The following is a 24,500-nucleotide window of genomic DNA, read 5'->3' on the forward strand; positions in this document are numbered from 1 at the left end:
ACAGACACAGGATACAGACACAGGATACAGACACAGGATACAGATGGTGGACAGCGGAACAGAACAGAGGACAGTCAAGTGTATACAGACAGACAAGACAGCAGCAGTGCAAAATACACGCGCAGGAACGTGTGTTGCTGCTGCGTGTTGGTTGAGTTGTTGTCGCGCCTAAAGGGGTGTTTTCTGCATTGTGGGTTATCTGTTGTTGTCTGTGGTTGTCTGTTGTTGTCTGTGGTTGTCTGTGGTTGTCCGTCCGGCCCTTTCCTCGAGTCTTTTGCAGCGTCAAATATTGGGCTGTACCTACAATCGCGAGAAGCGCCAAATACTGGGCTGTACCTACAATCGCGAGAAGAAGCGCGTACACTTGAGGCAGGAGAGGAGAGCAAAGGAGAGATACCGTACGTACTCTTAATTCGACGTACAGCGCGACTTTATTTACAGTACGACTTCACATCACAACTCACCTTTTCTTCACTCCCTCAAACCTACAGCGTCACTCTACAGTACATCCATGACTTTTAGCTGGGGAACAGGTCCCGTCGTCTTTTGACCCGTCTGTTGTTGAGTGGTCGCTCACGGTTCACGGTCCCGGTCCCGGTCCACGGTCCCGGTTCACGTTCACGGTTCACGGCCGTCTATCGCTTAGTGTCTCCCATCTCCACCGTCTCTCCACAGCCACATCCCAACCCCACGGTCACGGCCAAATAATTCCGATAAAGCCGCACCCCCGCACGGTCCATCTAACAAATATGGATCACGTGCAGGATAACAACCCCATCAGAGCAGATGAGAACTACTCGCATGAATTGGGTCAACAGATGAATAATTACATCGTCGACCCGTCTTTAATTGACCAAAATCAATGGGTGCTGCAGGAACAGCAGGAACAGCAGCAGCCCGCACTGTATGCCGAGGATATCTTCAATTCACAGCAGTACCAGCACCCGCATGCCCACCAGCAGCACCAACTCACACATCAACACCCGCAGCAGATCCAGCAGCAGCAATATATCCTGCCTGCTCAGTCGCAATTTAATTATGGCACTTCCCAGTCACCTGTGTATCCAAATGCGCAATATCAGGCCGTATATGGCCAGGAGCCCCTACGCTCAAATACCAGCCTGGGACAGTATGGAGTTCAGTATGGCGCCTACCCGACCACCAGCCAGAGCCCTATACAGCAGATGCCTCAGCAGGTGTCTCTCCAATCTCACCAGCAGTATGCGCCCAACCAAGGTCAATACTCCTACTCCCCTCAAGCTCAAGTGCCTGTAACGATCTCGCCACATGATCTCGACAGGGCCGTGCAATATCCTGCGCCGGTTCCAGCGAGAAATATCTTGACTCAGCAGCCCGTTCCCAGCAATGCTGCCAGCCAGAATTTCCGCCAGTCATGGACGCCAGAGCCGGAGTTCCAGGAACAGTCCGTCCCAGTTTCGACTCCGGTGCCGCAATATCACCCTGTGCAGCCGGAGATTCAGACTCAGCATGCCCCTTCTCGCCCTGTGGTTAGCCAACATGCCGCCATCTCACCCGTGCCTGCTTTGCCTTCCGTGCCTGCAAGCCAGCCCGAACCAGTAAATCAACCTTCACCAGCGAGCCAGCCTATTCCTAGCCAGCCTATTCCCAGTGTATCGGACGCAGCTCAGAAATATGCTTCCGCACAGCTTAGGGTTACGCACCCTGAGTTGCTGGCTGAAACAAAGGATATTCCATCTCGCAGGTTCTCCCAGGCTCCTTGGGCGGTCCTTGGTGTAGGCTCGATTGAACTAGACAATAGGTATTCCTGTAAGTTTAACCACTAAACAATTGGTGTACTCACCCCCTTTGTGAAAGCACCGAACTAATTCTCGTCCGTAGCAAAAGCACTTCCCGTCTGGCAAGGCCGGCCTAACCGAAGTGGAAAGGTCCTAGTACCTGGCCTCGAGCATAGTAAGTGTTTCCCCCTCCCCCCCCCCGGCTTAGTTCATTTATAAAAAGTGCATTGTTGACATCCTCTCGTCTAGAACTCTCCGCCGTCCCCACAAGCAAACCTAAGAAAATCCGCGCCCCAGGTACAAAGAAGTACGCCACCGCGAGGAAGTCTAATTTACTTGGGAGGGAGCGACCCACGCCTTTATCTGCTGCGAATATTCCTGCGGGTGAGATAAGCAGCCGTAGGCCGCCGTCGGTGTCGCCGGCGGACTCGAGTTCGGAGGAGTATACGAGCTCAGAGGACGAGTCGGAGTATTCGGATGAGGAAGAGGAGCTGGGAGATATGAGGACGCTAGACGAGGCAAGTTCGGTTTTATTGTTGTTTATTGTTGGGTGTGATGGTGAACGCTTATGTTCGAGTCCCGAGACTTGAGTTTCCTTGACGACTAACAAAGAACCGCCCCCCCCCCCCCAACACCTTTTCCTTGTTCTTCATATCGTTGTTATTTTCTATTGTCTGTTATCTGTTATTTGTTACTAACAATGGAACAGATTCGCCCCGAGCCACGTCCAACGGATGTCGCCGAGGCCGCAACCTGGGATGCCCTTGGCATAATCTACAGTCCGCCAGGTCGCCGTGCAACAACAGAGGAGAAGATGAGAGTTGCTATGGAATTCCATCCCTTTGTCGCAACTCTACGTGAAGAGCTGGTGCGAGTTACGGCAGAGCTGGCAAAGGCGGAAACCGAGAAGCGTGGTGCCGATGTCAAGAAGTTGAAAGTTGAGCGTGCTACGCGACAGCAGGCTCTTGTTAATGCTTTGAATATCGCCATCACCAAGGGACATCAAGATCTCAAAGATACGCTAGCTACCCACGACAAGTTCGTTGTTGGATTGACGAATATCCTCAGAAACTGTATCAAAGCAGATGACTACCTCGGCGACCTCGCTCTTGCAGTCTTCCATCTCATGTCCGCCTTCACCAAAACCAGCGAGGCCGTCTTGACCAGATCTAAATTCGATGGCATTGTCAAGAAGTTCAACAAGAGTAGACTAGAAAGCAAGAATGTCGATCTTGAAGGAAAGCGGAGGCAAGAGGATATCAGGCGCTTTGTGGAAATAATCATGAAGAGCACGGTCGAATCTCATGATAGAGCTATAATGGCTGCTGCTGAAGATTCTGCCAAGAGAGGCGAAATGAAGGAGGCTATTGCGAGAGGGGAGTATAAACCTACAGCTCCTACAGATGTCAAGGCGGGAATACAGCCGGCATCGAGCCTGAAGAGACCTCATGAGCCTGATGATAGCACCAGTAATTCACCAAACAAAAAGATTGCAGCCGAAGGCGCCAAGTGCTTCCCTGCTAAACCATCCGGCAACAAGGTCCCCATAAAGACAACTGGTTTCTTCGCCAAGCTCGGGAAGCAAGGACCCAAAGCCGCGCCAGCCACGACAAATATCCCAGCAGCCAAGCCCGTGGCAAAAAAGCCCGCTCCCTCCACCGGACCATCCACTCTCTCCATGCTCCTCGCCGACATCTCCAAGCCCAAAGCCCCCCCCAAAGCCCCCGAGGCCCCCAAGCGCCCCGACGAAACACCCGAGCAGAAAGCGAGAAGGGAGCGCAAGGAATCTAGACGTCATCTCAGGGTTCACTTCAAAGGGGGCGATAGCCTCACCGAAGTCCGGATCTTCACGCACGAGCGAGCGGAGAATGAGGGGCGCCAGGGTGAAATGCTGAGGGATGCACATGATGATCGCTCGGAGGGGATGATGCATAAACAGCGCTTCCAGGGCGTGGTGGATGTGGAGGATGAGGAGAGTGAGGCTGAGGTGAATAGTAAGCCTTGGCCTGTGTTGAGTGAGGTCGATTTCTCAGCCTTGCAGGAGGGGTATTATGGGAAGGCTTTCACGTCGAGGGGCGGACCTGTGGAGTTTGAGACGCCGCAACAAAGAATCCAGTCTAAGCGTGAGGACACAGAGTTAATGGTTGTTTACACGGGTGTTAAGGATATCCCGCACTCACCCAAGGAACCGCCCTTTGAACCTACCACCCCAGGAACGGAGGTCGTACAACTTCGTCAGCCTACGAACTTCCCGAAAGTCAAACGTCGACTCCTCGACATCGAACTCTACGGCGCTGACGCAGCGATGGCGCGTCTCTTCCGGAATGAAGAGGAGGAACGCCTCGGTATACACAGAGAAATGCAGCATAAACGCGCTGCTGAGATCCTGGGTCTGCCAACAACGGCTAAACTATCTGTCCCGGCTATGCTCAACGCCATCGCGAATAGTCCTCGTTTCCCGAAGAAGGAGATGCCTCAGAAATCGCTGGAGGAAATTATCACGACACTCGCGGAGTTACAAGCTGGTACTACACCGATCTCGACGCTCTTCCCACCCACCCCTAAGCCCGCACAACCCACCACCGCTTACCCAACACCACCTGGCATGGACCCAGCAGAATGGACAAACCTCTCCGCCATCTTCGCATCCAAAATCGGTCTACCCTTTCCCGCTGTCGAAGCACCGGACTGGATGGCCCCCGCCTCGAAGAAGGTATATTACGAGACGCTTCTCAAAGAACAGATTGCCAATGCGGCGAGGGATAAGGCTTTCCAGGATCGTCATATCGCGGAGGCACAGGCGAGAATTAAGCCAGTAGTTGGGCAGGAGGATTTGATGGGGCAGTTGCAGAAGATCATGGGGGCCCAGACGCAGGGGCAGGGTCAACAGCAGCCGGCGTATCAACAGCCGGCCGCGCAGGCAGAGGGAGGGGAGTATGATCCATCTGGCCTCCAGAATCTCCTCGCGGGAATGGGGTACCCCCAGAAACCCCAGCAGCAGCAGCAGCAGATGCAGTGGCCCAGCCAACCCCAAACCACCACCGCCAATTATCCGGCTCAGACGCAGTATCAAGAACAGCCTGCGTGGCTTGCATACGCTGCTAGTTTGCAACAAGCTGCTCCCACCCCACCTTCTACCTGGAGCACCTCCTCCTCCCAACAGCAACAGCAGCAGCAGTCCGGTGCGCAGACTTGGGGGTCGGGGGGTTATGGACAGGATGGCGCGGAGGGGGGGAAGAAACCGTGGGATGCTGGTGGTGGGGATAGAGGCGGGGGAGGAAAATTCAACAAGAATAGGTTGGATCCGGATTATAAGCGGGGGACGAAACCGTGTCGGTTCTGGCAGGAGGGGAAGTGTGCGAAGGGGGTTAATTGCACTTTTATTCATGAGCAGCAGTGAGGGGGTCTAGGAATGAGGGTTCGGAAGCCTTCATTCAATCCGAGGGTTTCCTTTGTGAACTGGGGATGCTGGGGGGGATGTTTTTATAGCGCGGCGTTTGGGGTTGGGCATTGAGTTGGTGGGTGGCTTTTGGGGAGGAAGGGGGATGGGGGGTATACTACTGTATTTTTGTAACAATAGGGGCGATGCATATGGAGGAGGCAGCACAGACAACGGATGATTATGGAGGGAGGAGGGGATTGTTTGTATTATAGGGGAATGGAAAGAATAGTCTTTGGTTGGGGTTTGTGAATGGGAGTTGTGTTGGATGTGCTTTGAGATGTTCGATGTGTTCTGGTGAATATATGTTGTGGAATGTTCCTTTTAAATAAAATTAACTGTAATTAACTGTTTTATCATTCTCAAATTAGGGACGAACAATTGTAGAGGATAATAAAGAGTAACGTGGTTTACCACCAAACGGAACATCCCACCAAATGAAACACTTTCCGATAGCATCGCAACCTCAAACCCAATTACTCCACCACACCACAACAAAAAGATGCCTCAGAAAGCTAATGAAGGCCGAGTTTTACTAGCCATTCAAGCTACCAAATCACCCCACAAACTGTCCATCCGACGTGCTGCGCAGCTATATGAGGTCCCACATGTAACACTTACCCGTCGCATACACGGAAGCCAACCACGAGCTGGTAGACGCGACAAACAACGTCCATTGACCCCAATTGAGGAAGAGGAGCTCATACGATACGTACTTGACCTAGATTCGCGAGGATTTCCACCTCGAATTGAGGATGTACGAGATATAGCGAATCTCCTCCGTGCGACGCGTCGCGAACCCCCAGTTGGAAAAAACTGGCCCTACCGCTTTGTACACAATGAACCAAAGCTTAAGACGCGTCTCTCTCGTGCGTACGACCTCCAGCGAGCCCTCTGCGAAGATCCTGATTGTATAAGAAAGTGGTTTGAGCTGGTAAAGAACATGCAGGCGAAGTACAGCATCCAGGATGCTGACTTCTACAACTTTGATGAGACGGGCTTTATGATGGGTGTTATCTGTGGGAATATGGTTGTTACGAGCTCAGATCGAAAAGGCCGAGCAAAGCAGCTTCAGTCTGGTAATCGGGAATGGGCAACAGCGATTGAATGTGTGAGTGCAGACGGCTTTGTAGTGCCTGCATACTTGATTGTACAAGGCAAGCATCACCTTGCGCCTTGGTACACAGAGTGCGGCCTTCCACCTACTTGGGCCATCAAGACCTCACCAAATGGCTGGACCGACAATGATACAGGTCTAGACTGGATAAAACACTTTAATCAGCATACACGTGTACGAACACAAGGGGTCTGGCGGATGATTGTCCTAGATGGCCATGAGAGCCACCTATCTGCCCAGTTTGATATGTACTGCAAGGAGAACAACATTATTATGCTCTGTCTCCCTGCGCACTCCTCACATCTTACCCAGCCTCTTGATGTTGGGTGTTTTAGTGTACTAAAGCGAATGTATGGTCGAGAACTTGAGGTCTTCATTAAGGCCTCTATTACCCATATCACTAAGATTGAGTTCTTTATTGCATTCAAGGCTGCCCACGACCATACAATGACAACTGAAAATATCCTAGCTGGCTTTCGAGGTACTGGCCTAGTCCCGTACAACCCAGAAGCAGTTCTCTCAAAGCTTGATATCAAGTTACGGACGCCAACACCAACTGGATCCCCCCTACTAGAGGCTGACCCTTGGGTCCCTCAAACGCCACAAACCCCAGCTGATGCAATTTTGCAGTCTAAGTTTGTACAGAATAGAATTGGAATTCATCAAGGAAGCTCCCCAACAATGATTTTTTCAGCTGTAAAGCAGCTGGTGAAGGGTACAGACCGCATTGCGCACCAAATGACCCTTATACAAGAGGAGGTCCGTACCCTTCGAAAGGCCAACACAGCACTTTCAAAGCGTCGGAAAGCCAAGCGTACACGTGTCCAAGATGGAGGGTCACTTACTATAGAAGATGCTCAAAAACTGATCGCTGAAAAAGAGGATAAAGGGTTGAAACGACAGAAAAGGTCAAATGAGGAGGGTGCTGTAGAGGCTGGTCCATCGACTTCGCGGCGCTGTGGGAGGTGCGGCAAGACTGGGCATAATGTACGAACCTGTCAAGAGGTTGAAGAGATATTAGGAGAAGAGAATTCAATTGAGTGTAGTTAATTTTAATGTGTTAGGGTGGAGTAATTGGGTTTGAGGTTGCGATGCTATCGGAAAGTGTTTCATTTGGTGGGATGTTCCGTTTGGTGGTAAACCACGTTATAAAGTAATTATAATTCTCTTATCAAATAAACTCTTGAAACTACCCTAGGGTTTACACAAATAATCATAATAATCATGACTAACGTATTTCACAAGCGAGTCGCCTACTCGATTTTACACCCAAAATTATGAATTTTGTAACTAAATATCTCAACAACTGTTTATTAGTAAATTATAAAAATGTATATTTAGCCTTTTATAGGCATTTAAAGCATCTTTTCTAAGTTTTAAAGTAACTAGTAGTATAGTTATTAAGATACTAAGTTTTGGCCCCCACTTTAGACCTAAATCTTAGTATCTTAATAACTACAAGATTAATTGCTTTAAAACAATTGCTGTGTGCGCCTATAAAAGGCGCAGACAGCAATTACCTAGTACATTAGATATCATGGATATTTGTTATCCATGTTATCCCTAATATCTACATGTAATGGATAACAAAGGATATCATGGATATTTGCTATCTATGTTATCCTTGATATCCCTTTGGTATGACGCCACTATATAAGTAGATAGTATTTCCTTAGATAGGAGCTTGGTGTTCAACTCAATATAGTATTCTTTATAATACTGTAACATGTTACTTAAAAGCCTTTGTGTCTAATCACCTACCTCCTCCATTAAGTTAAACCTTTACGCAAGACACCTCTATGTCTTCTATTCGTTTAGAAGTCAGCGTTACATTAAGTTTCTCTCTACATTCAAAGAAGCATTCAAAGCTACATTTACAGAGCAGAACATTAAGAGCAGATTCCGAGCTATAGGACTAGTTCTGTACGATCCACAGAATGTCCTCTCCTACTTAAATCTACACTTAAGAACTCTAACTCCTCCTATAGTTAAGAGCAACAATTAGACTTCAAAGACTCCTCAAACTATAAGAGAGCTTGATTTTCAAACAGAGCATATTAAGAACCGCATCGTACGACATTAGAATAGCTCTCCTACCTCAATTATGATGCATTCTGCTGTTCTACTAAAGGCAAAAGTTAAGGCTCTACAAGTAGCAAATGAACAGAAAAAGAGGCTGGAAAAGAAGCGTAAGACGCATATAATGCAAGGGGGAGTCTCTCTGTATAAGACGGAGAGGATATCCTTCAGAGTGCTAAGGTTGATGCTTAAGTCCGTATGGAAGTGACAAGTGAGAATAGTCGGCAGGTGGGCTCTAAGGGCCGACAGAAGCGCTGTGGCTGATGTGAGAAAATAGGACATAATACCCGTACATTGTAAGGACGCAGGGCACCGTATCACGAGAAGTGGCATATGGGAGTGCGAGTCGGATATGAGTCGGTGCAATCCTATAGGTCTACTACGAAGGATACAAAAAAGATGAAAGGGGAGCTTATAGCTTCCTACCCCTTATGTACCTAAATGGGGTCCGACTCGGCTAGGCCTTAGCGTACCGGTAGATCCACTCCCGTCTGCCGCCCGAATCGACCCCGACCCTAGAACATCTATGCTGCTATACTACTATGTCGCCTATTCCGCGTTGTCTTACGGGTCCGAGGGTACCCCGTGTAAGGAGGCATCCTTACATTACCCCCCCCCTTGAGAGAGTGCTTTGTCCTCAAAGCGCGTGGCTCCGTGTGCCGACCGAATGGTAGCCGAGTGTCGGTATGGTCTAGGTAGTCTTTGTTCGAAGATCGTGGTGCTGAATGCGTCCGTGGGATGGATCGCGGAGCGTGCTTTGTTCCTAATAAAAGCGGGTTGTTGAGGTCCGAGTTGGCACCGTATAGTATCCAGTTGTGGTGTTGCGCGTCGCGAGTTTCTTAGTTACTGTGCGCGCGCTACTACTCCTCAGAAATTCATTGTTCTAAGCGGTTGTTATGGAGCAACCGATTCCACCCAGGATTCGAAGGCTTCTTTTTACAACAACACCGCCTACGAACCCACCTCCCGAATCCAGTAAGTAGCCCCTCTTGTTCGTATACTGTATACTAATCTGATTGTTTCATAGGAAACAAAACAAACCAGACGACCGAGTAGGTGATGATTGCGCGCCGACGCGTAGGTGATAACTTCTGGGCTTGGGGCTGACGGTTTTGTAGGAAACCTTTTCGCGAAGATGCCCGTCCTGCTGCCCCCCGGGGCCCTCCCGGCTGCGTACCGCGTCCTCTGTATGAGATGCGTGCGCCGTATTGGGACACCCGACGATGCTCCCATGGAGCACGAGTGCGTTTGGAGCGAGAAAAGCTCCAAGTGCGCCTACTGCGTGAAGCAGAAGGCACCATGTGTGCCGGTGAGTTCTCGGGTGCTGTTCGGTCTGGTGGTTGGTTTCCTGTGCTGACTTTCTGGGGGATAGATTCTCTGGTTCCTCGAGGAGGAATATGCCGCCATCGTCGCCGCCGAAGCGGCCACCCCTCCCGTCCCGGCCACCACCCTCAAGACCTACAAGGAGGTCGCGCGCGTGGCCGACCTCTCCAGCGCCGCCATGCCGGCCCTGCGCTCCCCCTTTGAGGGGGCGCAGTACATTCAGGGGCTGGCCACCCTCGCTGCCATCAAGGTAAGTTTTCCCCTTTCTGTTGTTCTTGTTCTGGGTCTGACTCCTAGGTAGGACCTCACCGCCGCGGTGGAGGGGTTGAAGGAGGATACGGGGAAGCTCCTCGCGGGGCAGGCCCGCGCCGTCTCCTTGCTGGGGACGGTGGATAAAACCACCGACAAGGTGGGGAAGGAGGTGAGCTTCGTGGCGACTGCGGTCGCGAAGGTGGAGAAGGCGGTGGGGAAGTTGGCCGGGGCTGTTGCGGTGGCTCCCCGCAATGGCGGGAAGAGGAAGAGGGGGGAGGAGGAGGGAGGGGAATGGGGAGAACCCGATTGGGTGAACGGGCCCTGTGCCGGAGGGAACTCGGGCGTGGTCTTTCGCGTGGGGTCACTTCGACCCTTCGTCTCTCATGGTGGTAGCCGCTTGTTGCGACGCCGGTGAGACGTTTGGGAAGGGTGGCTTCCGCAAGGGCTACGGCTCTGAGGGTGCCCTGGCTTAGAGGGTGTTTAGTTTAGTGTCGTAGGTAGCAACGACGCTGTTTTCCTCTGCTTTGCCGTGCCTCTCGTGATCGTAGCTTGGTTTGCCTGTCTCCCATTCCGTGATCCAGCCGGGTAGGTCCTGCGGTGGTCCTGGCAGGTTTGGGTACTCCGCGTGGAACTCCCGGATTTTGTAGGGGGAGTTCTTAAAGTTTGAGGCGGGGTACCATTCCGGGTCCGGATCGTATCCGACCCAGGATACCTGGTATTGAAGTTGTTTTCGCCGGATCCTTACGGCGAGGATCTTTTCGACCTCCCACTCCTCTAGGCCGTCTACGACTTTGCTGCTTGGCTCAGGCGCTGCTTGACCGGGCAGCGGGTTATTCGGAGCCTTGATGAGTACGTCTGGAGAGAAGACATCGTGTATTTGGGAACCCTTCGGTAGGTCTAGTCGGAAGGCGTGTCCGATTTGTTCCAGTACCGTATAGGGTCCGACCCATTGTTGCCCCAGCTTACGGCTAGGGCGGTGATTTTTCAGATTCTTGGTCGATAGGTAAACCTTGTCTCCTACATCCCAGTCAATGGCTCGTCGGCGTCGATTCGCGTATTTAGACATATCCTCTTGTGCTTTGGCCATGTTCTCCTTTGCGTAAATCCATGCGGAGTGCATGCGGTTTGCTACTGCTTTGGCTTCCTTCTGGTTCATGACTTCCCTAGGGGTCGTGGCTTTCGGGGTTTCCCAGTCCCAACTGGTGCGCGGATCAGTTCCGTACTTGAGTCGGTAGGGGGTCATTCCGATCGAGGCATGGGGAAGGGTCATTTGCACCCGATCCATGATGGGAATGAGCTCGCTCCAGTTGTCCTGGTAATGTGATACGAAGGGCCTCAGTCTCTGATCGATATACCGATTCATGATTTCCGTCTGCCCGTCGGTCTGCTTGTGATAGGCTGTCGACAGCTTGATCTTGACGCCGATGATCCGGCAGAACTCGTGCCAGAAGGATGACACGAATTGGGGTCCGCGGTCACTGACGATCGATACCGGGGTGTGCCCGAATCGATATATCCATTCGATGAACAGCTGCGCCATTTGTCGTGCATCTGTAGTCTTATAACACGGTATGGTCACCGAACTCTTCCCGAGGCGGTCCATAAACACTAGGATGCTGTCGTACCCGTGCTTGTCCCTTGGGAACTCCTTGAAGTCCATCGTAAGGTGTTGCATAGGGTAGTCGGGTACCGGTAGGGGGTGTAGAAAGCCCTGTTGCTTTGTGACATTGGTGTGCGAAAGGCGGCATGTCGCGCAGTTACGCACATACCGTATGCAGTCCGCTTCCATACCGACCCAGCGATACTTCTGGGCAAGCAACTGGTAGGTCCTCCGGCCGCTGGGGTGCGCCGTCGACACCTGGTCATGCGCCTCTCGGATGAGTTTCGTACACAGCTCGGTGTGGCGGTTCACACATAGGCGGTCTTTGTACAGGAGGAGTTGGTCGGCTAGGGCGTACCCATCCGGTAAGGGTTGTTTCGCGCGTGTCTCGGCGAACGACTTCCGGTTGTCTACGCATAGTGCCTCGATCAGATCGAAGGGCATCTGCGCCTTTGGGGGGTCGATGGCATTGATCGATGCTACATAACTGTCGGCCAACTCGGCACTGATACGGGGGTGTAGGCGGGCAGGGCCAAGCAACACCCTCGCACGACTATCCAACTTGACTTTCTGTTGCATTACGAGGTCTTGGTCTCTTCGGCTCAGAATATCAGCCTTCAGGTTATTCTTACCTGCCGTATACGTAATGTGGAAGTTGAAGTCGGATAGTAGTTCCATCCATCGCACCTGCTTCGCGGTGAGAACCTTCGTCGTCATGAAGTATTCGAGCGAGCGGTGGTCCGTATACACCTCGACTCGCTGCGTAACAGAGGCCAACTCAGGTCTCCATTTCGCGAACGCTTTCACGATGGCGAAGAGTTCCTTGTCATGGATTTCCCAGTTGATCTCATGGCCGGTAAGGACGTGGCTGTAGAAGCTCACTGGGTACCAGAGCTGGTCCGGGTGCTCTTGTGATAGCACGCCGGCGACGACTCCGTCTGAAGAGTCGGTCTCTAGCTTCGTAGGCAATTCGGGGTTGAAGTGGTGTAGTGCCTGCACCGCTAGTAGCTGCCGCCGTAATTCTTCAAAGGCGTTCTCACATTCCTCAGTCCATAGGAACGGCTCCGAGGGGCTCGTGATGGTAGTCAGGGGCTTCGCGATCTTCCCGAAATTGCGTATGAACTGGCGGTAGAACCCACAGAAGCCTAGATAGGATTTCACACCGGTAACGGTGGTCGGTCGAATCCAGTTTCGAAGGGGTTCGATCTTGTCGGGGTCCGCCTCGACACCGGAAGTGGTCAGTATGTAACCCAGGTACTTAGTTCGGGTAACATTGAACTCGCACTTCTTGAGGTCGGCTTGTAGCCCTGCCTCACGAAGGCGCTGTAGGACTTTGTGTACGTGCTCTATATGTTCCGTAGGGTCCTCGGAGTATATGAGAATGTCGTCGAGGTAAGCCGTACAGAAGTCGTCCAAGTATTGCATGAGGACGTCGTTCATGTAGCGCTGGTACGTTGCGGGGCCGTTGGTCAGTCCGAACGGCAGCACCTTGCACTTATAAGATCCATATCGAGTCCGAAAGGTAGTATACTCTTCGGAGTCAGGGTGCATTCGTATGCGATGGAAGGCTTGTCGGATATCTAGTTTCGTGAAAATCTTGGCTTTCGACACCCGTCCAAGTAGTTCGTCGATGCGCGGTATAGGGTACGGATCGTTGCGGGTGAGTCCGTTCAGCTTGCGGTAATCAATGCAGAACCTCAGTTTGCCGTCCGCTTTCTTAACGAAGAGTATAGGGGACGCAAAGGGGCTATTGCTATTGACGATGAAGCCTTTCTCCAGGTTCTCCAGCAGGTATTGCTTGGTAGCCTTAAGCTCTTTGGTGCCTTGCCGGTAGAGCGGGGAGAAAGCGTTTGGTAACGGCGCCTCTAGCTGTATCTTATGATCGTATACCCGGTGTGGTGGTAATTTATCAGATTCCGATTTTGAGAAGACGTCGGTGTACTTTCGGTGCACAGGCGGGAGTTTCTCCTGGATGAGTGATATCGTCTCGTCATCCTCTTCGGATTCTTTTTCCCGAATGATCTGATCGATCTCGTAAAGGCTGGTCTGGAAGAACTCGGCATCGCTTCGCATCATCTCGTGGTGGAAGGCGTTTGCACCGATCTCGCAGATGTGCACCGGCGTGAAGCTTGGTACAGGCTTCGCCGGTGGCAAGAAAGGTACCCCTGGGATCTGAGGTGTACTCGGGGCAGTGTCGGTGGTCATTCCGGAGTCCGAAATTATCACTTTCATTTCCATCGAGCGTCCGCCTGCGCGGCGTCTGTCTTCGTGGTGGATTGCGGCATCCCTACGATTCGCATCCGACTGGTGAGAAGGATGTCGAATGGACGTTTCGCGCGAGTGGTAGGGCAAGGTGATCTCCTTGCTCCAGCTAGGAGTAGGCGGGTACTCCTTTGGCCATACTAGCCGGCTCTTTGCAGAGTCGAGTAGTATTCGGAAGCGGCTGAAAAGCTTCCTCCCAATTATCACATCTTGCGCTCCGAGGTCCAGGAGCACAAAGGGGCAGTTATATATTCGGCGTCCTTCGACTGTTAAGTGCAACCGAATATACTCCGATACGTGACTTTGGATTTTTCGCTGAAAACCACGTATGGGTACAGAGTAGGGCAGTTTCCGTATGGGGCTCTGAAGCGCCTTCGACAGTCGTAGCGCGAAGGGCTTGTTGATGACGAGGTATCCGTTTGCTCCTGTGTCTGCGAGAGCCTTCGTTTGCACACCGAGTCCGTTCAGACTCAGCGTCGTGTCGACTAAGAACTGGGTTCCGCCCAAGAGTTCTTGTAGGTCGAGATCTCGCAGATCACATTTGCGTAGACCTAGGAAGGAGCCTTTCCCTAGGCCTCGTCGTTTTCCTCCAGGGACGCATCCGATTGGAGTTCGACTGCCTCCTCCCACTGCTCTTCGGGTTCAGGGGCTTCGCGGTCAATCTCTTTGACTGTGGGGTTGAGCGGGCACCTGTCCTGGAAATGACCGGGCTTCCCGCATTTGAAACAGTTTCCAGACGCAGCCGGCACGGCGGTCGGTGGGTATGAAAGGAGTCCTCTGGAAGGAACCCAACGGACTTCTTGTCGTCTTCGGTGGTTGGGTCTTGGCGGCCTCCACAGGCGGGAACCTGGATGAGCCGAGGCGGGCCCGTCCTGGAAGCTCGACTCGCTGCTCTTGGACTGGGAGCTCAACTCGCCGTTCCTGCGTCGCTCTTGGTCGAAGGCGGTTAAGGCTCGGACCATGGTGAGGTAATCGCCTTTCCATTGGTCCTTCACGACCGCCACGCGGCTGCGGAATTGCGGTGTGAGCTGTTCCACATATACCGAAACCACTCCGATTGTGATACTTGTCCGGCTTGGGGGCGGTGGGTATGAAAGGAGTCCTCTGGAAGGAACCCAACGGACTTCTTGTCGTCTTCGGTGGTTGGGTCTTGGCGGCCTCCACAGGCGGGAACCTGGATGAGCCGAGGGGCCGTCCTGGGAAGCTCGACTCGCTGCTCTTGGACTGGGAGCTCAACTCGCCGTTCCTGCGTCGCTCTTGGTCGAAGGCGGTTAAGGCTCGGACCATGGTGAGGTAATCGCCTTTCCATTGGTCCTTCACGACCGCCACGCGGCTGCGGAATTGCGGTGTGAGCTTGTTCCACATATACCGAAACCACTCCGATTGTGATACTTGTCCCGTAATCGCCGCACTTTGGAAGCGGGCTTTGAACTCGGGGAAGGTTTCGTGTAAGTGACCCTTTTCGCCCATCTGCATATCGTCGAATTCGTTCCGGGCCTGTTCGGTCTCATTACCCGTAAGGTAATATGATCCTAATAGGTCCATCATTTCGTCTGCGCTCTGGAAGCCATGCGTATCCGATAGGTATTGGGGTTCCAGATATTTCTTTGCCAGGCCGGTCGTAGTTCCCCATATCAACGCTCTTCTCGAGACGTCGGTAGGGTAGTGGTCCTCATTGACTACAAGTCGGTCCCGAATGGACGCGCTCCATTGCATAAAGGTATGTTCTATCCATCGCTGAGCGGCGTAATCTTCTCAGAGATGGTGGATTTCTTGTAACGGTTCGGAGGGTCCACGGTGTACTGTCGGGGTAGACCCGGGATTGAAGGAGAGCGCGCATTGTCGACAGGTGGCAGTCGAACGGTGCCGGGCGTGTTTCGCATTGTCGGTGCAGGCTGTTCGTCTTCGTCCGGCCTCAATGGTGCGCACTGGGGCGTCGGCAGCCCGGTGGTGGCGTAGACGGTATTCGGGTCTGGCTAGCTACGAGGCTGGCTACCATCGCCTTGAGCTCCCGCATCTCGTTCTCGAGGTTCGCTATGCGATCCGGGGGGCTTTCGGATGGCCCTGCGGTCGTGCCCGCTGTGGCGGTTTGCCTAGTTGTCATTCGTAGCGGTTGACCGTCATTGTCGGGTGGTGGGTTTTTGTGTCGTCTTGCGCGACATCTTGATTCGGGGGTGTATCGAGTCGCAGTCGATACGGAAGAGTTTGACTTCCGGTAGCTCGTAGCTATCAACACTCTTGTTCACAATTGCCTTGTGCTTGAGGGGGTTCTTTAGGATCTCGTATCCTATTCGGCGCCAACGCGTCGGCGACTTTACCAGCTTGCTCTGCAGGATCAAACCCTGATCCACTGGCTGTCCGTGAGTTCTCTGGGTCACGGCTATTTGGAGTCATCAGGTCTCTACTTCGAAATGTCACCGAGTCGCGGTCGTGGTGTTTCGACAGTTCTCCTGAGTCGTTCCGGTTGTGGGATATTCTTTGAGTACGGCCGTCCCCGGCAGGCGTGATCTTTTTTGTATAATGTAAGGACGCAGGGCACCGTATCACGAGAAGTGGCATATGGGAGTGCGAGTCGGATATGAGTCGGTGCAATCCTATAGGTCTACTACGAAGGATACAAAAAGATGAAAGGGGAGCTTATAGCTTCCTACCCCTTATGTACCTAAATGGGGTCCGACTCGGCTAGGCCTTAGCGTACCGGTAGATCCACTCCCGTCTGCCCGCCGAATCGACCCCGACCCTAGAACATCTATGCTGCTATACTACTATGTCGCCTATTCCGCGTTGTCTTACGGGTCCGAGGGTACCCCGTGTAAGGAGGCATCCTTACAGTACCTTGCTAGTCTACTCGCATTCTGGATCCTCCTGTCCTTATGGATGGGATTAAACCAGCTTTTGAAGACTAGGTTGTAAAGATCTGACTTAAGCTAGAAGCTAACATCGACCACTTCCCAAATGACAAGATGCAGATGAGTTTATCTCCAAAGCAGACTAGTGTCATACTGACATTCGTTGCACTCAGTTTGCTATCAAAGTCAAGAGCAAACTTGGAAATCTCCTCCTCAAACCTACAAGTCACTATACATATTTTGGCTTATCACACCAACAACAAGAGCAATACTACTCAACGATTGCTACAACCATCTATGATTCATTACACGTCATCGCTCCTTAGTTACTGGGCCGATATTACCACATAGCATATCTCTACAACCCTCTATGATTCATTACATGACATCACTCATACTACCACATGACATATCTCTACCAACTAGAGGCCTAGGAGCATGAACGATAGCTCTAAAAGCTCCGACGAACCTCTATGATTCATTACATGTCATCGCTCTTTAGTTACCCACAAGATTGGTTAAGTTAACATAATTTGTCTATGACATAATTTGTCTATGACATAATTTGTCTATAGGGGTACTCTGACCTTGGACCTCCTTTTACTTCCTATAGGCTACGAACCTAAGAGATGGTTCTATGGGATTCTCTTACGTCGACTACAGTTACCAAGCCTGGTAAGTCATGGAAAGTCTTGGAAAATGAGAGAACTACACTCCTTTAGCATAAATAGGATTGCCCTTTCCTTAAGAAAGGGCAAGCAGACAATACAGTAAATCGACTATCACATACTTCCACGTCTTTTCCAAGCTTCCAAGCATTCATCTTGTTACTCCTTGTTTCTGAAAAGTCAGTGAGGTGTTAACCTCTGACTTACCCTGAGTTCCCAGACTCAACATTTGTTGCAACTTGTCTGAACCACTTCACTACATCACACACCTGATTGCTGCGTTGTGGAATAGTCTAAGCTACAACCCTTTGGCTCTGTTTCCTAAGACAGTGTGTTGTCTTAGTAAAATCATCCCTCCCTTGGGTGGCTAGATTCTCACATCTGGTGCACCCACCATTACAACTAGGAGGACTTGTAGTTCACCATGTGAACCTACGGCTTCGCATTACCTCACCAAACATGCTTTAGTCAGCAGAAGAATCCTCCAACTCCTTGAGAAAGTGTTTAGCAACCCTGATAGGAGACACACTGCACAAACTGAGTACTACAAGCTATACCAAGGCAAGAATACCTTTGCAACCTTCTAGGCTGAATTATAGAGACTTACAGCAGAGCTGGATTACTTAGAGGAGACCTTGCTTGACGATCTCTAATTCAAGATCAACTAAGGCCTGCAGAAAGCCTTGGTTGCTAAAGTAGGAACTACTACCTGTAATGGTGGGTGCACCAGATATGAGAATCTAGCCACCCAAGGAAGGGATGAATTTACTAAGACAACACACTGTCTTAGGAAACAGAGCCAAAGGGTTGTAGCTTAGACTATTCCACAACGCAGCAATCAGGTGTATGATGTGGTGAAGTGGTTTAGACAAGTTGCAACAAATGTTGAGTCTGAGAACTCAGGGGTAAGTCAGAGGTTAGCACCTCACTGACTTTTCAAAAACAGAGAATAACAAGATCAATGCTTGGAAGCTTGGAAAAGACGTAGAAGTATGTGCTAGTCGATTTACTGTATTGTCTGCTTGCCCTTTCTTAAGGAAAGGGCAATCCTATTTATGCCAAAGGAGTGTAGTTCTCTCATTTTCCATGACTTTCCATGACTAACCAGGCTTGGTAAATGTATTAGAAATCAAGTGCGACCCACAACTAGCTTGCTAATCATGTAGTGAACGTAAGAGAATCCCATTGGGTTCCTAGCCTATAGGAAGTGAAAAGGAGGTCCAAGGTCAGAGTACCTATAGATAAATTATGTCATAACTTAACCAATCTTGTGGGTAACTAAGGAGCGATGACGTGTAATGAATCATAGAGGGTTGTAGAAGCTTCTAGAGCTATCGTTCATGTTCCTAGGCCTCTAGTTGGTAGAGATATGCCATGTGGTAGTATTGGCCCACCCCCTTAAGGAGGATATTTTCTTAATAACTTGTTCAATGAGTGTCCAAATGATATGCTGTGATGTATGTAGCATAAACAGATGTAGTAGAAGAGTTTGCAGCAATCGTTGAGTAGTATTGCTTCTGTTGTTGGTGTGATAAGCCAAGATATGTATGGTGACTTGTAGGTTTGAGGAGGAGATTTCTAAGTTTGCTCTTGAGTTTGATAGCAAACTGAGTGCAACGAATGTCAGTATGACACTACCCTACTTGAATTCGTGAAGAAATGCATGCTTGTGGACCAAAACCTACAGAGAATTCAAGAAAAGGAGAAGAGAATGAAGTCATAGCCGTTCGCCTACTAGAAGCAGAGTGGCCAAAGCCCTACTGCTAGTACTGCTGTTAAAATAGTGGCACTATAGAAGAAGCTCTACCGCCCTCCCTACTAAGATCCTGAGAAAGAATCACTTATGAAGCTTGGCAAATGCTTCCATTGCTATGGAAGTGGTCATCGCGCTTGCGACTGCCTATAGAAGCAGAAAGTTAGAGTTAATGAGATATCTACTATAGAAGAGCATGCTTAATATGAGTCGGGAAACGAATAGCCTCTAGAGAAGACAGAGGTTCTATAGCAAGAATTGCCTCCTCTGTGTAACGGGTGCTGCCGTTACAGTACATGTGGTATATAAAGCGTGTTACGCGTATTCCGGGCGAGCCGGAATACTGTAGTCTTTTTGGCTCAGTGGGATGTAGCACGAGCATAACCGTACATCATTACACTCTGCCTCATCATTATCCCATTTCAACTATGACACTCCATTCTTAGCTACCTGTAGAATAGTAAGAAATCAAATTGTGGATAGCGGTGCAACAGGTGGCAGCTTTGTGAATGCTGTTGACGCAAAAAGAATTTGTGAAATTGAAAACATCTCTCCTATCAAACTTATAAAACCAAAGAACATTGAAGGATTTAATGGAGCTACTGCACTATAGTCACACATGCTATATACCCTCGATGTCATACTGACATTCATTGCACTCAGTTTGCTATCAAATTTAAGAGCAAACTTAGAAATCTCCTCCTCAAACCTACAAGTCACCATACATATCTTGGCTTATCACACTAACAACAGAAGCAATACTACTCAACGATTGCTGCAAACTCTTCTACTACATCTGTTTATGCTACATACATCACGGCATATCATTTGGACACTCATTGAACAAGTTATTAAGAAAACCTCCTCCTTAAGGGGGTGGGCATATCTCTACCAACTAGAGGCCTAGGAACATGAACGATAGCTCTAGAAGCTTCTACAACCCTCTATGATTCATTACACGTCATCGCTCCTTAGTTACCCACAAGATTGGTTAAGTTATGACATAATTTGTCTATAGGTACTGTGACCTTGGACCTCCTTTTCACTTCCTATAGGCTAGGAACCCAAGAGATGGTTCTATGGGATTCTCTTACGTTCACTACATGATTAGCAAGCTAGTTGTGGGTCGCACTTGATTTCTAATACATTTACCAAGCCTGGTTAGTCATGGAAAGTCATGGAAAATGAGAGAACTACACTCCTTTGGCATAAATAGGATTGCCCTTTCCTTAAGAAAGGGCAAGCAGGCAATACAGTAAATCGACTAGCACATACTTCTACGTCTTTTCCAAGCTTCCAAGCATTGATCTTGTTATTCTCTGTTTTTGAAAAGTCAGTGAGGTGCTAACCTCTGACTTACCCCTGAGTTCTCAGACTCAACATTTGTTGCAACTTGTCTAAACCACTTCACCACATCATACACCTGATTGCTGCGTTGTGGAATAGTCTAAGCTACAACCCTTTGGCTCTGTTTCCTAAGACAGTGTGTTGTCTTAGTAAATTCATCCCTTCCTTGGGTGGCTAGATTCTCATATCTGGTGCACCTCAGACTCAACATTTGTTACACTTGTCTAAACCACTCCACTACATCATACACCTGATTGCTGCGTTGTGGAATAGTCTAAGCTACGACCCTTTGGGTCTTTTTTCCTAAGACAGTGTGTTGTCTTAGTAAAATCATCCCTTCCTTGGGTGGCTAGATTCTCACATCTGGTGCACCCACCATTACACCTAGGACACGGTATACCCCTAGGTATGCTGCTTTCACTTACTCCGAAAACTCTTAGCTAAGCGACAATAAGCGGAACGCAAATAGCGTTAGTAGCTAAGATCAACTATAGGAGGCAAACGCTACAAAAATAGCTACTCCACTCGCTCTATACGCTACAACAACTACAGACAGTGTAGGGGGGTCCCATATGACCTTCCTATACTAGGTCTAGAAAGCTAAGGGGATGTGTTGTAAAATATAAACTGACTTGAACCTACGAAAGTGTGGGCGTTCCACTTTTGCCTAGTTCAATGGTTTTTAACACAATGTCGCGGACGTCATCCGTAGCTGGCTTACACGTTCTACTTCCGGAAGGTGACGATAACACTACACATAACCTTGTATATCTAGAGTATTGTGTGATATTACTATTCTACTACTTGCCTCAACTCTACTTAGTTGCTACGGGTGGTTACGGGCGCTTACTAGGTTTGGATGTCGTAATATGTTTACGGGTTTAAACACACGACCACTTACGGCAGGCAGTCACAAACCGGCGTACCACAAATCCAAATGACCGCCGTAATTGAGATGTCTCAACATGCAGGTAAAGTAATCATATCAACACACAGCGAAGTCAACAGGGAAACAGAGGAGAGAAGCATCGAACACAAGAAACCTGCCCCCGAACAAAGCTTCATTTTGTCTGGTTCTAAGAACAAAGCCTAAGCCTATGCCCATTTGCGATCCGTAGGCCCTCAAACCCGACAGCAAACCGCCAACCCCCGATACCCAGACCAGCAGCAATCTGACGACGATGGCCACCTCCAAAAAATGCCTAGCTAAGGAGACACTGACCAAAATCCACGACTAAACAAGCAAACCGCTGCCCACTTCTGCATTTCCTTCCCAACTCCCGAAAGCCAATTGTAGCTCCATATCATAGCTGAACCCCCCCCCCAAACCCGTCCAGGCAGCCTACCTAGCGACAAAAAAAGAGACGCCCATTCAGACTGACGCACAAACAGCTGACCACGCGCAGACCTAGATCTCTGACCTAAACCCTGCCGTTTCGACGGCGGCGGCACCGCGCGACTGAGGGAGAAATCAGTCCCCCTTACGAGACTATGAGCCTCCACCGGTTTACCAGGGCGATTATTGATTCTCTTGCTCGTGAGCTCGTAGAAGTCGTCTCGCTCGAGCTGCTCATAATCCGGCACAACCAGGAACATCTCCATGAAATCCACGAGGCGCGCCTTGGTATACGGACTCTCAACTTTCGCGCTCGGGTCCGATTCCCAGTCGAGGAAGAGCTTGGCGCGCGCGCGGAAATGAGAGTAGATCCCCTCCATGTAGCATTGCCCGAGCGCGCTGCTGCGGATAATGTCGACGTAGTGGTGCAAGAAGGTGAGGGCTTCGAAGAAGTGGTCGGGGGGGAAGACGGCGAGGAAGTGCTGTACTAGCGCTTTCATGCTGACGCAGACTTTGAGGCTTGAGGTTACTTTTTTCTTGTATGGCAGTCCTGACATGCGACTGTGGGGATGATAGTAGGGCCGCATGTGGGGGGAGAGACCCTTCATCTCCGACCTAATGGCAGCGTCGAGCTTTCCTCCTTCCACTGCACCGGCGTCTTCGTCGTCGAGGGTGACTCCGTCTCCAGCAGCCGCCGCCCTACGGCGTTTCCTCGAACTGCGAGACGGCCTTTCGTGCCTGGTCTCCCTTTTAATATATGTGAAGTCATCTTCTTCCTCATATTCTCCATCTTCCTCGTCGAAATAGCCCTCGTCGACATAGCCCTCGTCGACATAGCCCTCGTCGACATAGCCCTCGTCCTCGTTGAAGTCATCTCCGAGCTGAGACGAAGAGGAAACAACTCGTGCCACTTAACCCGCGACTGTTCCTGGGGAGGAGGTGTCGGGAAAGGCGGCTGCTGTAGTGCACGACTATGATGAACAAAGTAAAAGACGAAGCAAAACAGATCGTTACAGGGGAGTGAATGTGAAAAACAGCTGTAGAACTAGAGTAACAGTGAAATAGTCAAAGGAAACACACAAAGTAAAGTAATTACTTCCTATATACAAGGAAGCTGTCCTTTCTTTAGCCTTTATAGTTAATGTGAAAAGTCCCCTCAGAGAGTTAAATGCTGGAGGCTGAAAAAAAGGAACGTCGTATATCCTCTCACTTGGGTTGGTGGGCCCATATGGAGAACTGACATCATCCCGAAACTCCGACGTGCGTGTGCCTCAAGGTACTACTTTTGTTGAGTACGACTGTTGATTGCTGTACTATTCCGAGAACTTTGTAAGAGGCATAATGAACAAATACAGAGTAATAATTAGAAGTAATCACCCATTATATAGAGCCAGTAGAATATGATATATGTGGCTTCATATGTCAGAGCTGCGTGGCATCTGCGAGACCATAAACTTCCACGTATGGTCGCGGGTCGTGGGTCGCGGGTCGCGCTTTCAGATTTAGGGAGTCTCGGCGCAAACATCCATTAAATTGGCCTGGAGACCAACGACAGCCAACAACCACCGACCGTGGTCTACTGTACGATTAAATTACTTTCATGTTTCAATTGCAATCTACCTCTCATATTGCTTGATGCTTGGGCTTGAAGGCATTGCTATAGATGCTTTGGTTACGAGGGTAAGGGAAATTGACAGTTGCAGATCGACCAGAACTCTCTGGGCTCAGGAGTTGAAAGCGCAGGCATGGCCAAACACGACGACACATCCATATCCCATGACGCGGAGTCCTGCGAATCTATCGCCGGCTGCAAGCTCTACGAACATCCGGCGGCATTCCGACATTCGGGTCTCCGCACCGAACTCAACACCGATGGCTCAACCACAACAGATTTACGGCCGACCTTCAAGGACTCCAGCCAGCCCACAACACCACGCCACGCAGAGCTACGTGAGGCGGACGACTATATGAATGGGGGCCTCCCGCACGAATTTTTAGGGACCCCACCGCCCATTGCCTCTACAGAAGCATCCGCAATCTCCCGGCCATCGAGCATCAGACAAATCTCCGCTGCACCAAGCGTCAGGGGAAACGGCGCTATCTACAGTGGGAACGGCACACAGACGCCTCCTGGCCGAAGAAGTGTACAATTCGCAAGGGCCGATTCGGGGGATATAGCAATACCGGCGCGATGGGATGTCTCTGATGCGGACGGAGATCCGCAGGGCAAGGGCATATCTCTCATGTCTAAACTGAGAGCTCTGGCGATAACAGGAGGATTGAATACACACACGGAGCAAAAGCACGGGTAATGTACAATCTTACGCTGGGGGGTCGTTGTCTGCACCGCACTCGCCGACCGCGGAGAGATTTGGCTCATCGATTGGGGTGCCTGGGACCCTGGAGGAGGAGGGCAGTGATGCCGATGCCGATGCGGAGCAAAGCCGATGAACAAACCGTGGACGATGCTGCACGTGTGAAGAAGAAGCGTCGATACCGCAGGCCGCCGTGGGGAAGCCTGCAAATCGACCAGTCAACCTCAGCGGAAGCGGGCGCATCGTCTAGCAGGATGAGACGCCGAAACACCATGCCTGATGATCTCGAAGAGCCTCGTGGCGGCGTTTCTGAAGGAGAAGGAAGAGATAGACTGGGCATGGGATCTGCTTGGAGAAAGGGGAGCTCATGGGTGTCGGGAGGACGTGGCCATAATTACTCGGG

At 50.5% G+C, this 24,500-nt stretch overlaps 4 protein-coding genes across 4 annotated transcripts; 3 read left to right on the top strand and 1 right to left on the bottom strand.

Annotated features, from left to right (window-relative positions):
• Positions 1-278: 278 nt before the first annotated feature.
• VC83_09498 (uncharacterized protein) lies at positions 279-5,251 on the top strand. Its single transcript, XM_024472912.1, has 4 exons — positions 279-1,788; positions 1,861-1,932; positions 2,007-2,275; positions 2,467-5,251. The coding sequence occupies exons 1-4, from the start codon at positions 750-752 to the stop codon at positions 5,155-5,157; spliced, it is 4,071 nt and encodes a 1,356-aa protein (XP_024319546.1). The 5' UTR covers positions 279-749; the 3' UTR covers positions 5,158-5,251.
• A 16,616-nt stretch (positions 5,252-21,867) lies between these two features.
• Positions 21,868-23,028, bottom strand: VC83_09499 (uncharacterized protein; the record flags this gene model as incomplete). The annotated part of the gene is made up of 3 exons (XM_024472913.1): positions 21,868-21,905; positions 21,958-22,663; positions 22,993-23,028. 3 exons carry the CDS (start codon positions 23,026-23,028, stop codon positions 21,868-21,870), a joined length of 780 nt encoding a protein of 259 aa, XP_024319545.1.
• Positions 23,029-23,331: 303 nt separating this feature from the next.
• Positions 23,332-24,094, top strand: SPO14_2 (Phospholipase D1; the record flags this gene model as incomplete). The annotated part of the gene is made up of 1 exon (XM_024472914.1): positions 23,332-24,094. The coding sequence occupies exon 1, from the start codon at positions 23,528-23,530 to the stop codon at positions 24,092-24,094; it is 567 nt and encodes a 188-aa protein (XP_024319554.1). The 5' UTR covers positions 23,332-23,527.
• Positions 24,095-24,201: 107 nt separating this feature from the next.
• VC83_09501 (uncharacterized protein) lies at positions 24,202-24,487 on the top strand (the record flags this gene model as incomplete). The annotated part of the gene is made up of 1 exon (XM_024472915.1): positions 24,202-24,487. A coding segment is annotated over one exon (286 nt), but the record flags the coding sequence as incomplete, so codon positions are not given.
• Positions 24,488-24,500: the final 13 nt, after the last annotated feature.

The sequence above is a fragment of the Pseudogymnoascus destructans genome (genome assembly GCF_001641265.1).
Source record: "Pseudogymnoascus destructans isolate 20631-21 unplaced genomic scaffold scaffold_51, whole genome shotgun sequence".
Lineage (NCBI taxonomy): Eukaryota > Fungi > Ascomycota > Leotiomycetes > Thelebolales > Thelebolaceae > Pseudogymnoascus > Pseudogymnoascus destructans.

Bases quoted from the DNA above. Each gene is read 5' to 3' on its own strand.
- VC83_09498 (XM_024472912.1), top strand. From the start codon at position 750: ATGGATCACGTGCAGGATAACAACCCCATCAGAGCAGATGAGAACTAC. The intron at 1,789-1,860 runs GTAAGTTTAACC...TCTCGTCCGTAG, and splicing joins ACTAGACAATAGGTATTCCT to CAAAAGCACTTCCCGTCTGG. The intron at 2,276-2,466 runs GCAAGTTCGGTT...ACAATGGAACAG, and splicing joins ATATGAGGACGCTAGACGAG to ATTCGCCCCGAGCCACGTCC.